This window comes from Ceratosolen solmsi, unplaced genomic scaffold, assembly GCF_000503995.2.
Source record: "Ceratosolen solmsi marchali unplaced genomic scaffold, CerSol_1.0 scaffold33, whole genome shotgun sequence".
Lineage (NCBI taxonomy): Eukaryota > Metazoa > Arthropoda > Insecta > Hymenoptera > Agaonidae > Ceratosolen > Ceratosolen solmsi.
Genome location: NW_011948438.1, coordinates 1,218,595 through 1,232,764, shown reverse-complemented (window position 1 = coordinate 1,232,764; position 14,170 = coordinate 1,218,595). Strand labels below are relative to the sequence as shown.

The following is a 14,170-nucleotide window of genomic DNA, read 5'->3' as shown; positions in this document are numbered from 1 at the left end:
ACGTAAATTTTCGAATTTAGTAATGAATAGGCGATAAACTTCCAAATCAATCGTACAACTGGGCTTATGGATTAATCGCAACTTTATGACTTTAATTACAATCACGGTATTTATTGTCGAAGCCCTTTACTTAATGCAATGCACAATAATAAATAGTAGAATGTGGAACGTTTATAGAAATATGGGTATACGAGGGACCGATCGGTTGTCCATGCAAAAAAATCGAGATGAATTATTCTCGTTTGCTCGTTTCGTTGATTATTCTATGGGATTATTAGAGAGGTAGAGAGAGCTAGAGGTGGAGAGACAGAGAGAGAGAGAGAGAGAGAAAGCTAAATTTATAATAAAATCCATACAATTTAAGATAGTTAACAAAAAAATAAATAAATAAATAAATAATAATAATAATAATAATAATAACCAATAGTTTATTATTACAAATAGTTTATAAATACCGATGGAAGCATATACCAGACTTATTAATTTCATTATATTAAGGGATCGATTCTTTAAAATTGGCCCATTTTTTAAGGGGAAAATTTTTATATTACACAAGTGTGCTTAATTTATTAGACGATCATGTTTAAAAAATATTTCACAAGTACTGTAATACAACAATGCCCTTAGGGAATTAAAAAAAAATTGCTTACATATTGCTCACACAATTGCGACGTATTTAGATGGACGAACAAGTTCGATATATTCTTCCATTTTTTTTTCTTGAAATACTTGAAACGTAAATAGATGAAAATCGTTGAATCGTGTCTCCAATCTCCAATCATAAACCGATAATCACATGCAATAACAAAAAAATTAAAATATCCAAGTCACCTTAAAACAAACTAATACATACATAGAGAGTAATAAGTATCTCTTACGTGCTACGTGTAATATTGCAATAATTAATTATCTTTATAATACAACGTGCAATATTTGTGTATGCGTAAACGTAAGTGAATTATCTTTAAAATTTTATTAAAAAAAAAAAAACCAAAAACAAAAAAAAAACAAAAAAAAAGATGACACGAAAACTGAAAAATAAAATAATTATGAAATGTAATCGGAATCTCATTCGATAATCAAATCGTATTTATAATAAATGTCAATAAGTATTAATGTACGTTTATTTATATTTAATATAGGTTTCCAATACTTATTGTATTCCTTTAATCCACCTTAATTAAAATTAATCTAGCATGTATTGCTAGAATTACTAATGTAACCAATATGTAACCAATAACCAAGGCACAACAGATAAACGAAGGAGTGGCTGTGCTTGATGCAAATATTGATTATAACAGCGTAAATCAATCTTTAGTGATTAATCAATATTTTAGGATAAATCGGTTATCCTTGGGCTATAATTATGAATAACTAACGGTAATATTTATTCCAATGTTTACAAATAATAGCTTCTAATCCTTCCCACGCGTAATGTCGAATCATCGAGTGATCGAGAATACAACGGAGCAGCAGACGCCGTTAAGAGCATCGTAAAAGAGAAAAAGCTAAATAAAATTAAAAGTAGTCTCTTCTTTTTTTTTCTTTCTTTATTTCAATCGAATAAATACATTGTGAAATTTAAATACTTTTTTAATACTAGCGATTATGTAATACTAGCGAAGCGGCTTTAAATTAGAAGGTTTAAGTCCAGAAGAATTCTATTAAGTCTATTAAAGCACCTGTCCGTCTCTACATCGGATTAATAATCCAAGATCCAAAGTTCACGGAGCTCGCCAGATTTCCCCTTTTCCCGCACCCAATCTCTGAGAGCGCATTATCATTATCAAGAAGTAAGATGCCGTCCCCGTAACTCGTGTTCTATGCGCAACAGAGATGAAAAAAAGGCTTTATCGTGTCGCAAGGCTGGACAAACGGCGACGAACCTCCCCTGCTCCATTGGAGATAAATGTTTCACGTTAGGAGAGACTGACGAGATTTAGATTAAACGTTGATAAATAAAGAGACACAAGAAGTGAATTAGTTTTTTCCCTTTTTTCCCCGCGTGCAGGTATTTATCACTTTCGAAAGAAATATTCGCCGCGGAATCGTGGAGAATGTCCGCAGGATATTTTAGTGGCGGCGATAAATATCATTTGAAAAAGTCCGGGTCGTATTAGCCATATAAATTTATCGCTATTAAAATAATATGCATCAGCATAAATCGTTGTCGATAAAAGTCCGTGAAAGCATTCGCGGCAAGAATCCTTAAGGATCCTTTATAGGAATGGATGATCGCGAGGGGCAGGGCCACGACGAAGCCCAAGTAGACAGAAAATTTCACCGGGTCGTCGGCTCGCTTATTCCCTCTTAAAAGTGGGGTGAGGCCGCGGTTAGGGTGGGATGGGAGGCACCTTTTGTCAGAACGGCGAGCATCGGCGCGCATAATTCGACAGGCTTATCGATGAGGCCCACGACTGGGAAAACCACTGGCTTTGCGCCCAAAAAGCGCTCTCTTATTTATGCGCCGAACAAAAAGAGACGCGCCGTCGGAGGCCAATAATAAATACTCCTCGAAGCCAATTACCCGTGCGCGAAAAGCGGAGTGGGAGGAGGATCCACGTACAAAAAGCGCCTTCTCCTCCCTGCCCCACCAGCTCCACCTCCAGATCCGCGGCGAGGCCCCGCGGCGGCCCTCTGAAAAAGCGACGTAACCAGGGTCGGCGCGCGTAGTCCAGGTCCGACGGGCCGCGCGTCAACAGCTAACCACAACCTTCGATTTTCGGGGACCGCGTGACACAAGAGTTATGGGGCCCGCGCAGCACCGGCTCCTGCTCTCCTCGGCGCTCCTCTGCCTCCTCCTCCACGCCACCTGTGAGTATGCGCCCCGAGTTCTCGATATGGGCTTTTTCGTACGTGCACTCGAGTTTTTTTTTTTTTTTAACTCCTGGCTCTCCTCCCCGAAATCCCCCCCCCCACACACACACACATCTACCGGTCCATTCGCGGGGGCATCTTCGATGTAATGGCCATTATGATGGGATTTTTAGGCACGAGGTAGCCGCACTAGTGGTAATCGAGTGCCTTTGCGGTGTGTGCCGGTAAGCGTTTGGATGTTGATAGTTTAATGAATTCCTCGCTGGTTGCGAATAGCATCTGTCGCTTTCCCCTCTCCTCCGCCTCACTGAATCGCTCTCGTAATTCTCACTCTCTCACTCTACCTCTCACTCTCGCAATTCTCACTCACTCACTCACTCACTCACTCTCTCTCTCTCTCTCTCTCTCTCTCTCTCTCTCTCTCTCTCTAATGCACAAACGAGCCGAGGATATTCCTGTAACCGCATAGGCGGCTCCGTTTTTATAATTACCAGAAACCACCATGCAATCAGCATTTCATCGTTTTTACGAAGACCTTTGCCAATTTAACTTTATTTCGGATCGGGTACCATCTACTTAAGTCGGACATTATTATATTATTAAGGCTGGCGCATATTGCAGAGGATTTGAATTTCGTCGTGATACATCCTAATAACGTATAATCAATTTCAAAATTTTATAACTTGTTTATAGTGAAATTTCGAAGATACAATACTTGTATTATTGGCCATTACATAAAATGTGCAATAAAAGTCTCTCGAAATTTCCTCGTATCGTGATATCTTTTAATGTAAAAACCAATGAGAAGTATTTGCCCTTCTCGTCACAGTTATATTTTTCATTTAATTTACTAATATATATATATATATATATATATATATATATAAGAATTAATATATTTAATGTATGAATAACTATTCTGCTAAAGTTGTAAGCGGAATTATTTTCCATACATTTTTCGTACAATGTAAAAATATGAATTTTATATCTATATATATTTAGAGATGAAAATGAACTCGCTGAATATTGAAATTTTATGACATCATAATATTATAATTTCATATTGATCGTAACGTTCTTCTTTTTTTTCTTTTTTTTTAAGGAAATCGTTGTTTTTAATATCATCAGAAGAATCAAAATAAAATCAGAAAATCGTACGAGTATAAAATAAAAATATCTGAAGTTTAATGAGGTCGCTGGAATTCTGTCGCATTAATAGGCCCAAAAATCACTTGTTTACTCTTTTAAAATGAAGTACTTACCATTCGAGTTATACGATCATTATAAAGATAATTCTCGGCCATTTAATTCGATGCAAAATAAGTACGTAATTAAAGTACACGATGCATAAACCATAACGATGTGTTAAGTTCGTGTTATGAATAAAATTCATAAGGTTTAATTAGCAGCTTAAAGAAAATCATTATTTGTTAAAGTAGGGAAGGGGATACAGTGATTACCAATAGACGAAATATTATTTAAATAAATAGCCACCGATGCATCCGTTAATATTGTTATTAAACGTACTATTCTCCCATTGTAATAACTCTTAATGTTATTATCACGCGGTAATGAAAATTAATGTCTTGCAGTATTGCAATTGCAAAATTAATATGAATTTCAAGAGGGAAAAATGTCAACCTAAATGACAAATCAATAAAAAGACCATACGACAAGAATACGAAGACGTAGACTAAATTATTCAAAAGACGCGCAGTTTAAAATGAATTAAATATTAAATATTGATCGAAGATATTAGAATGCGTAAAAGAGATTGTAATTTAGAAAGAAAATCAAATGCCAAACATGAAATATTTCACGTTTATCGCCTATCATGCCTAAATGTCGAAATTGCCAAGACTATAAGGTAATGAAATGCATTTGCATCAGGTAAACGAGGCGTTGATAATCAACCGTAAATTGTGAGAGAGATAAACGACTCTTTCCAAAACAAAAAAAAAAAAACAAAAAAAAAAAACAAAATCGTTGACTCGTATGGGTGGTGATAGTAATTGAAGAGGATTGAAGAAGAGACGAACAGGTCGAGGCTCCGAGCATGCAACACGCAGCTTGGCAGCCAATGTCGTCACTGATTTATCTTTAAAAATAGAAATTTTATCGACATTATAGGAGAGCGATTCCGAGAACTGTACCTTTCTAAAATCTCATCCTAAGGACAAACAGTTTTGATGGAGAAGAGCGCCCCGGGGCCGGGAGGCGCGGGGGCGATTTTAATTTTTGCTTATCGGATGCATAGAGACACTTTCCGTGCTTTAGTATCATCCTCCTTCTTCGCGTCTCTCTCCGTGTCTCTACTCCTGTCGGTCGTCCCTCCCTACCCGGGCCAAAAGCACTCGGGCTCTTTAAATTACAAGCGCGAGTCGCGGTTCTCTGTAACCCAAATAATAACAGGCGCGCTCGGAGTCTGGATTCGCGCGTGCGCACGAAGCCCGAGGCCATCGACGCGCTCGGCTCATCTTCTCCTCTCCTCGCTCATTTCTTTCTCGCATTTTTGTCCATTTTCCTCTCGTCCCCACCCAGGCCCCTTCCGTCCCGACAATCCACCTCGTTGCATAAGCGAGCGATAGCCTGGTGAGTTTACGTACCTTCGAGGTCGCGTCGCGAATAAGCGAGAAGCCCCCGCTGAGGCTTTCCTCCTCGGTGGACCCCAGCCGGCCCGGCTCGGCCCGGCCCGGTTACCTAACGGCCTATTTCGTTCTTTCGCCGCAGCCCCCACCCCCGCCGACTCGCGACTCAATACATCGTGCGTGATTCGAAGCTATGGCCGCGGGTGACGATCACCGCGTTAGGAGAGGATTTTTTGGAAGGGGCGATCGACGATCGATCTCCACTCGCCGCCAAATCAGCATTTGATGACGCGAGTAATAGATACAGTACCGAGGATCCGATGACTCCAATCGGTGATTCCCAAGATGGACCGGAAATTAATTTGACGTTTTTTTTTTAGACTTTGTTAGTACATTTTTAGCTTTAAAATATTTCTCCCATCTGAAATGCCTCCTCCTCATTATCATGACTTTATTTATTTATATATTTATTTATTTATATACTCGTCTTTATCATCTTCTTTTATATTTAACGTATAATGCATTTTAATATGTATATGTATATGTATATATATATATATATATATATATATATATATATATATATATATATATATATATATACATATACATATACATATTAAAATGCATTATACGTTAAATATTTAAATGGTCGCTACTTTGAAAACCCGTAGTTTGCTTCGTGTATATCGTAAAGTTTTATGAGCACCGATGATTGTTATATATTTGAGCATAATATAGGGGCCCGATTATTCGCAAAATCTCCCCTTTAATGCAAAACTCCAATTCAATAAATATACATTCTACAAAGTGTGTTGCAATTAATATTGATGTTAAACATTACATAAAAACGAAGACTTAATCTAAGTTTTGGGAGGAAAAAAGGAAAGTTTCGAGTAGAGCTCGTTCCGTTATATTAACTTGGGCGTCGCGAAGCTTTTGGAACTGCAAATTAGGAAGACTGAAATTTTAAAGAGACAACTCGGGGAAGAGTTTGAAAAAATTTTTTTTTATATTTTTCGTGCGCCTATAAATTACCGGTATAATTCACAATGAATATCACTTAAATCTTAATAGTAATATTATACGAGAGGCTGTAATGGAATATTTTATAAATTTCAAAATCCAAATGCTCTCTCAAAGGCTTGACTCGACTGTAATTGTAATTACGTAATTACAAGTACTTTTCACAGCATTTTCACAGCGTCTGTTGAATTTTTCAAATCAATCCTTAATACTGAAATAAGATGATGATTTTCATCGAGTAAGTTTATTGCCTCTGAATTTCAATAATTTTAAGCTTTAAAGAAATGGATCGCTTAGCTTACATTACAAATGTATATGGTAATAATGGCGGGATTTCATATTTTCTCAATTGCCATAACATACGTCGAGTTTTTACGCGTAATCGAGATGAGGTAGACGTAATGATAGAGAAAGTGACTAATATAATATCTCGTAAAATTTTCTCATTTTCCAATGACCGTGTCGCAAAGGCCTTGGACAGCAGTTTCAACAGCGTCAAAACCAATATAACCATCGAGGACAAAATCGTTTCGACGCGAGACACAATCCCTTCTTCACTCAGCAGCAGCAACAACAACAACAACAACAACGATACCAGGAACCGAGGAATTTGGATGTAGGTTCAGGCATAGGTGGTGTTGGAGCAAATTGTCCGGAGCCCAACGGTAGGTTTCCCGTTGCCTCGCAATGTGACGCATACATCGAGTGCATTGACGGGATCGCCGAGGAGAAGCTCTGCCCCGAGGGTCTGCTTTTCAATCCAGAGGCAAGGTTCAACTATCCCTGCGGCTATCCAATTGACATCCAGTGCCTTGGGAGATCGGCTCTTCGTGAGTTTCTCTCCCATTATTTTTTATCTTCGTGAATGTTGTATTGGTGTCGTATGTCGAATAATAAATAATAGCATCCATTAATTGAAAAAAAAAAAAAAAAAAAAAATAGTCGATTGTTAAATTATAAATTTTTTACGCCTTTACAATTTGCATTTATGTAATTTTTAATTTTTAATTTTTCGCTTCGTCTAATGCATTGCGTCTAAGTCAATGCGAAAGCAATTTTTCTACAATATTCACTATTCTCAACGGTCTCTGTTTTATTAAATATTTATGCAATTTTTAAATATGCATTTAAATTGCATATGACATGTAATACTTTTTTTTACGTTTCGTATATATGATTTATTCATAACTGGTGTGTATCTGTTTTTAAACTTCTTTACTTATATAAAATGTTTTAATAAGAATTTTTGTTATTTTTCTACTGACGATAGTTCACAGATTGTGATTAATTAATTTTATTTATTTATAGTTGAATATCTGATATAACCGTACATATATATATATATATATATATAAACGATCTGTATATGCAATGTGACTTGTTTATATTTTTGGGTAATGAAAGATAAAATACAATAATACTTTATTCATAAAAATATTTTATTTTTTAAAAATTATCTTAATTTTTGTAAACACGAAGTTTAATTATAAGTAATTTATTTACACTAATACACTATATACATAATTACAGTTTTTTAATTAAATTTTTGAAACAATAATTGTTATTATCCTCATTGGTTTACCTTAATTTATCATTAGTTGTAAGTACAAATTTCTGTTTTAAGGTATTTATACCCACAAACACGCACTCACCCACGCACGCACGCACGCACACACATATATATTACACATTTCATCTATGGCATAAAGTTAATAAAGAGTAATCAAATTTCGTGTACATATTTTATTGTTAGAACCGGCTAAACCCACTGACGACTGTCCTCATCAATATGGATATTTCAAGATAGGCGACAGGCAAAATTGTGGTCAATTTATGAATTGTGTCGAAGGCAGATCTTATATTTTCAATTGCCCCGAAGGTCTAGCATATAATCCTGAATCTTATCGCTGCGATTGGCCCGATCAAGTACCCGATTGCGACGCTGAAGGTAACTTTACATTATTTTAGCATCATACCATACACCTATCATTATATTTATTAATCAAACAAATATGCTCTTCAATGCAGCTTTTCTTGGCTTCACTTGTCCCACTGTCAATCAAAATCAATTCTTCATTCCCGAAGTACGATTCTATAAAAGCCCCTCGGATTGTCAACATTACTATTTCTGCGTAGAGAACAGACCACGTCTTCAAAATTGTGGCGAGGGTCACGCTTTTAACGAACTTATCGGTGCTTGCGATGCAGCTGAAAACGTTACTGGATGGTAAATTACATCAACATTTAATCGCATGATCAAATTAGCAATTGCTTCTTTAATGTTGATGAGAGTATTAGAATTTATTTGAAATAATTTAAGCACGATATTTATAAACTATTGAAGATTATAAAGGTTGGAGTTGATATTATTTGAAATGTTTGATTTAGTTTTTCAATGTTATAAATGTTATATGATAACATATAAATTTAGCTTAAATTTGTCAACACGCTAAATTATTGACATTATTGAATAATATATTTACTTCATTGCATGAAAACAATTAATTATAGCCACTTTCCAATGGCGCTCCTTTTAAACGCAATGAAGCTAAATTAATGGTATTGTATTTTTTTTTTCTTTTCGTTTTAGCGAACCTCCTCAGGCTTTTGATACGAATTTTCAACGGGAGCTATTCGATCAACCGCAACAGAATCAATTATTGCTAAACTCGAGAAAAAATACTGGAATAGCACGACGGAATGCTAAAACTGACCGACATGATGGACAATACAGGACAGGGAATTTCAATTCTTTCAAATGAATAATCGGACAAGGCCTGTTAGATTAAAATTGTCAAGACGTTGCTTTGACGACCCTTTACAAATGGACCAAATTCTAACCAAGAGAATTGGACAATATGGTTGACTATTTATAACGAAGAGCAATAGTGTCGAATATGTATTTTTACCCCTATTTTGTTAATAACTAGTGCACAAGTTTCAAAATCTTTATTAAACTCGCGAGCCACGGCTATAACGAAGATCGATCAAAACTGTACCTGTAAGAGGAGATGTTAAAATATAAAACGACAGCTTCATAAATATTGAGGTTTTAGAATTATTCTTTAAGAAATTCATCAAAATCAGTTGAATCTGACTCGAGGACTATTTCATCCAAACTTGGTCCTTTATGTTGATTTGAAGATATTTCTAAAATATTTTTAAAATATTTGTGTATTTTGTTAAAATAAAAACGCATCTCTTTTAATGTATAAGAAATGTATTTACTTGGTATATAACCTGTTTGTTTGTACTCTTTTATTTGTTCTTTAAAGGCCTCTTCGAACGTATCTTGTCTTTCTTTTAAAATTTTTTCCTGTTCTTGTTCATACTCCAAAACTTTGGCAGCATGTTCGCTCGCCAGCTTTTCTACAAACAGAATAAAGAAAATACATTCGACTCTTGCGTATTCGATTAATTTCGATTGCCAATAATTAAGTTATTCACCTTTAATAAGATTGAATTCTGATAATTTTTTTTCTTGATACAATGCTAATTGTAACTTATGGTCTATTTGATTTTTTTGAAAATCCAAAACTTCGTGTAAATCTTCTAGTTCAAAAATAGCATTATTCAGTTCATCAAACTTTTCTTGTAAAGAGCCTAACGGAAGATTACACGGATATTAATTGAATGCAAAAAGATGTAAAACATGAGCCGCGTGATTTAATTAAATTTCAATTGTAACATCGATATACTTTAATAACTTAATCAATTACATTAGCGTTAATCTAAGACGTACCTATCTTATTTATTAATGTCTCAACGGTATTGTTAATTTTTGGTATCTCGGCTAAACTACTATTCAACGCTGACATGCAATTCCATTGAAATTCTAATTTTTCATGAATAGTTGTTATTAATGCATCCGCTTCCTGAGCTTTCTGTGCATTTTCCTCCGATAGTTCATGAAGATTATTCCATTCCATTTGAAAGTGATGTAATATATCAGCTCCAGCATCGTAATTAACTTTTCTAACGTTTATTATTTTTTTGGGCTTAGTAGAAGATTCGGTAAGCGTCAATCCACGAATGCTATAATATAATATAATTTGTAATACATACTTTACGTCATTTAATAATTAAAAAATAGTTCCTTAATCAAAAAATTACACTAATCAATATGTATTTGTCAAACGGCTTATTATTTTGAGTTTATATTGCATTGAAAACATTAAATTATGTAAGTGAAGGTATGTAATTTTGCAGAAATAATAAATTTAATATTTACCTCGCGGAAAGACCATCTTGCACAATCTGAAACTTATCACGAATCGTCCCAAACATATTTTACTTTATTATTCTATACTCAATAGCTTAATATAACATACGCATATTTCAAATAGATTATTTTACTGATTAGTTCACATTGCCTGAAAATTATCTTACTTATTCCTTATTTAGTCAACTTTATTGGTTAAGCTGTGGAGCGGTTTTAACTTAGAAATTGGAATTTGATAAGATTAGCTCAGAATTATTTCCAATAACTGAAAACTTCACTAGCAGAAAAGCAAAACAGCTCGATGTTATTAACTGACATTGGCAGTTTCTACTTCACGTAGTGATGGTGGCGCATCGTTATCCATTAGTTTGACGAATGCGACAACATTTTAAATTCAAATAATAATAGAAAAATAAAAATTAGGAATTGGAATTTAATAGAATAGAAACGGCTCGAGTAGAAATTAAAATTGAAAATCAACCATCTTAAATATATATATATATATATATATATATATATATTATTATTTGAATTATATTATTATTATATTTGAATTATATATATCATCAATTGTTTCATTGCAAGTAAACAATACCATTGTAATTTTTAATATCAATGTAACTAAGGGAAATGATCGAATGAAAACTAAGAATATATGTTGGATAATTTATTTTTATTATCTCTTTTAGTCGCTTGGCGTGTATTAATAACGAGTTTTTCTAATTATAATTAATATATTTAAAAATCACAGTCTTAGTTGAAGAATTGACAGCAGAAAATACTATCTGTACTCTATTCTCGTCGCAGTATTTTAAATTTCATTAATTTCATAATTATATTACAGCACGGTTTTTTGTTATTATCGATCTCTATTTACTTTTCATTTTCTCTTCGTACATACAATATACTTTACTATCGTTTGCTTTTTCCTACAATGTCTATGCGCGCGTGTGTGTGCGTGTGCTCGCGAATGCGCGTGTGCACACGTACGCATATGTATGCATGCGTAATTCCTATATACATCTGCGTATCGTTTAAGGTACGATGGTATGTGCGTCATTTGTAGCCCAAATGTCTATTTAACAATAAATTGGCTGTATGCCTCGTGGAACAGTTTTTTTTACAATTACGTTGTATTGTACCTTTAAAAAAAAAAAAAAAAAAAAAAAAAAAAAAAAAAAAAAAAAAACCTATTCGGTATCGATGAACGAACGAAAATAAGGCTACCACATTTCCATCTAAACTTTCTTCAATTCGCAATTTTTTTATTTTTATTTCTATATGGCATTAATCGTGGTCGATAGAAGATACTTTAATATCTTCATCCGTTTCAATATAAATTTAATCTAATTTATTCGCTTTAAATGAAAAATTGAACGAAAAAATTCCTCTCCAACGCAAAAATAAGTGCCCAGCACATTAATTTGACTAAATAGATCATGATTTCCTAATTTCTGTTTTTTCATCTAACATTTTTCTATAGTTGTTTTTTTTTTGTTTTTGTTTTGTTTTTTGTTTTTTTGTTTTTTAAATCAACAAATTTGAAAATACTAAAGATTATACAACAATAAAATAAAAATTTCAAATTTTCCTCCAATAATTGGACATTGCAATTCGCATTAAAACGTTCATTATCTAATTCACAATTGTGCAGTTTTTATTTCCCATATTTTTGTTTCACATTAAAAATTCATTCTGCATCATTCATGAGCCATCGAATTATTCGTATTTTATCTCGAATTTTATCACCATATATTATTTACACTTAAGTTTTCTATTTACATAGGTAAATGACAATAGATACAATGATTCTCTATGAAACTCCTTAGCAATTTCACTATTATAATCGATAATATGATAAAGTAATCAGTATAAGATTACAGATTACTCATAAGAACACTTTTCATATTTTACATATTCGTATTTTAAAATGATAAATTTCTTAAAAAATAGAATAAAAATATTTTTATAATAACTTTGCTCGAGAAGTCAAGTACCTTTAAAGAATTCCTAAGTAATTATAAGAATTACGTTTATTTTAATGCCAGAACAATTTTACTTTTAAGGCAAATTGTTAAATGATTTTATCTTATTCGTTAAAGAACGGAAATTAATCTAAGAACGGTCAAATTTAATGTACAAATCGATCCAACAATAATTACAAATTTAAATTAATATTAAATCGCAAATAAATTCATCGATTAAATTATAATTAACAATTAATTTAAGCAATTATTAACGTATTTACTCACAGTCGAACATTTATTATTTTATCCGAATATAAAGATTTTTTTATAAAGATATTTTCGAATACTATCCGAATATAAAGATTTTTTGTAAGCTAATGCTACTACCAATATCTTTGGTTCTGTCTGCGAAATAATGTTTATACTCGAAATACGAGTTGAAAATTATTCGATTTCGATATCCCAACCCAAAATTATTTACAACAATAAAAACTGAGTTCCTTAGATCATCGTTACGATCATTGCAGGGACAGAATAATAAGGATGCAAATCCTTGCAAATATTCAGGGAACGCTCGTTTACATGCTTTGGTTTTGATAATTAATCCCCGATCCGACCAAATCATTATAATCGTTTGAATGAAGAACTAACGCTACTGAAAAAGCTGATTTCTTAACATTGAGAAAATGTTACGACGAAGCAATTTTATATTAAAGCCTTAAAATTACGTCCACATATTTTTTTGCAAAATTTTTCAATGCACATAAACGACATTTTAAATATGTTCTTCTGTAATCGAGCAATAACAACAATCTCTTTTTCCATTGTGTCGTTGTTAACTTTGTTTTACTTTGTTACACAATGTTCAACATAACGTTTATCTAAACCTGTTTTTATACATATGTTTATCGTGCGCGCACGCGCGTGTCTTTTTAGTTTATCACAAAATGGAATTTTGTCCAAATTTTCGAAACATAAAAGACAGTTATAATAAATAGACTATTATTAAATTCGGTGAGCCTAGTGGTACAGGAAAATTTTGTCTGATAAGAATTTGACAATTGCGATTAAAAAATTGTTAACGAAAGTTGAGCAAAGTTTTATAAGCGAATTAAATGTTAATTTAAGGTGAAGAGTTTTGAATAAAAATTATTATCAAGAAATTTTGATTATTATATAGAAATATGAGTAATATGAGAATTAATGGAGAGTTGACAATCAAGTATGAAATATACATATGTTCATATAATACAACTCGATGAGTTTAAGTTTTTTTCCTTTTTTTTTTTGTTTTGTTTGTTATTGTTTTTTAAACTCACGTGATCGAAGTAGTTTATGAAGAGATATTTCTCAATTATTCACTTTTACCTTTTAAGAATACGACATAGAAAAAAGAAACAAGCATTTACAATAACATAATATTTAGACATACTTAATTGCAATACATTTATAAAATATTTCACTTAATTAGTAAGTAATGACTGCTACAAATTAAAATTCATAATATAAGAATATTAAAACAATAAAGAGCTTATGATCATAAAATCATA

General features: G+C 33.0%; 2 protein-coding genes across 2 annotated transcripts; one reads left to right on the top strand and one right to left on the bottom strand.

The window, feature by feature from the left end:
- The first annotated feature begins 2,587 nt into the window (after positions 1–2,587).
- LOC105365347 (probable chitinase 3) lies at positions 2,588–9,361 on the top strand. The gene is made up of 5 exons (XM_011503485.1): positions 2,588–2,814; positions 6,902–7,261; positions 8,185–8,379; positions 8,460–8,658; positions 9,022–9,361. The coding sequence occupies exons 1-5, from the start codon at positions 2,748–2,750 to the stop codon at positions 9,191–9,193; spliced, it is 993 nt and encodes a 330-aa protein (XP_011501787.1). The 5' UTR covers positions 2,588–2,747; the 3' UTR covers positions 9,194–9,361.
- A 77-nt stretch (positions 9,362–9,438) lies between these two features.
- On the bottom strand, positions 9,439–11,051 carry Dysb (dystrobrevin binding protein dysbindin). The gene is made up of 5 exons (XM_011503484.1): positions 10,663–11,051; positions 10,174–10,466; positions 9,879–10,034; positions 9,660–9,800; positions 9,439–9,581 (listed from the first exon to the last, which is right to left on the bottom strand). The coding sequence occupies exons 1-5, from the start codon at positions 10,716–10,718 to the stop codon at positions 9,490–9,492; spliced, it is 738 nt and encodes a 245-aa protein (XP_011501786.1). The 5' UTR covers positions 10,719–11,051; the 3' UTR covers positions 9,439–9,489.
- Positions 11,052–14,170: the final 3,119 nt, after the last annotated feature.

Bases quoted from the DNA above. Each gene is read 5' to 3' on its own strand.
- LOC105365347 (XM_011503485.1), top strand. From the start codon at position 2,748: ATGGGGCCCGCGCAGCACCGGCTCCTGCTCTCCTCGGCGCTCCTCTGC. The intron at 2,815-6,901 runs GTGAGTATGCGC...CGTGTCGCAAAG, and splicing joins CCTCCTCCTCCACGCCACCT to GCCTTGGACAGCAGTTTCAA. The intron at 8,659-9,021 runs GTAAATTACATC...TTTTCGTTTTAG, and splicing joins GCTGAAAACGTTACTGGATG to CGAACCTCCTCAGGCTTTTG.
- Dysb (XM_011503484.1), bottom strand. From the start codon at position 10,718: ATGTTTGGGACGATTCGTGATAAGTTTCAGATTGTGCAAGATGGTCTT. The intron at 10,467-10,662 runs GTAAATATTAAA...ATTATATTATAG, and splicing joins CAAGATGGTCTTTCCGCGAG to CATTCGTGGATTGACGCTTA. The intron at 9,582-9,659 runs GTAAATACATTT...AAAATATTTTAG, and splicing joins ACAAACAGGTTATATACCAA to AAATATCTTCAAATCAACAT.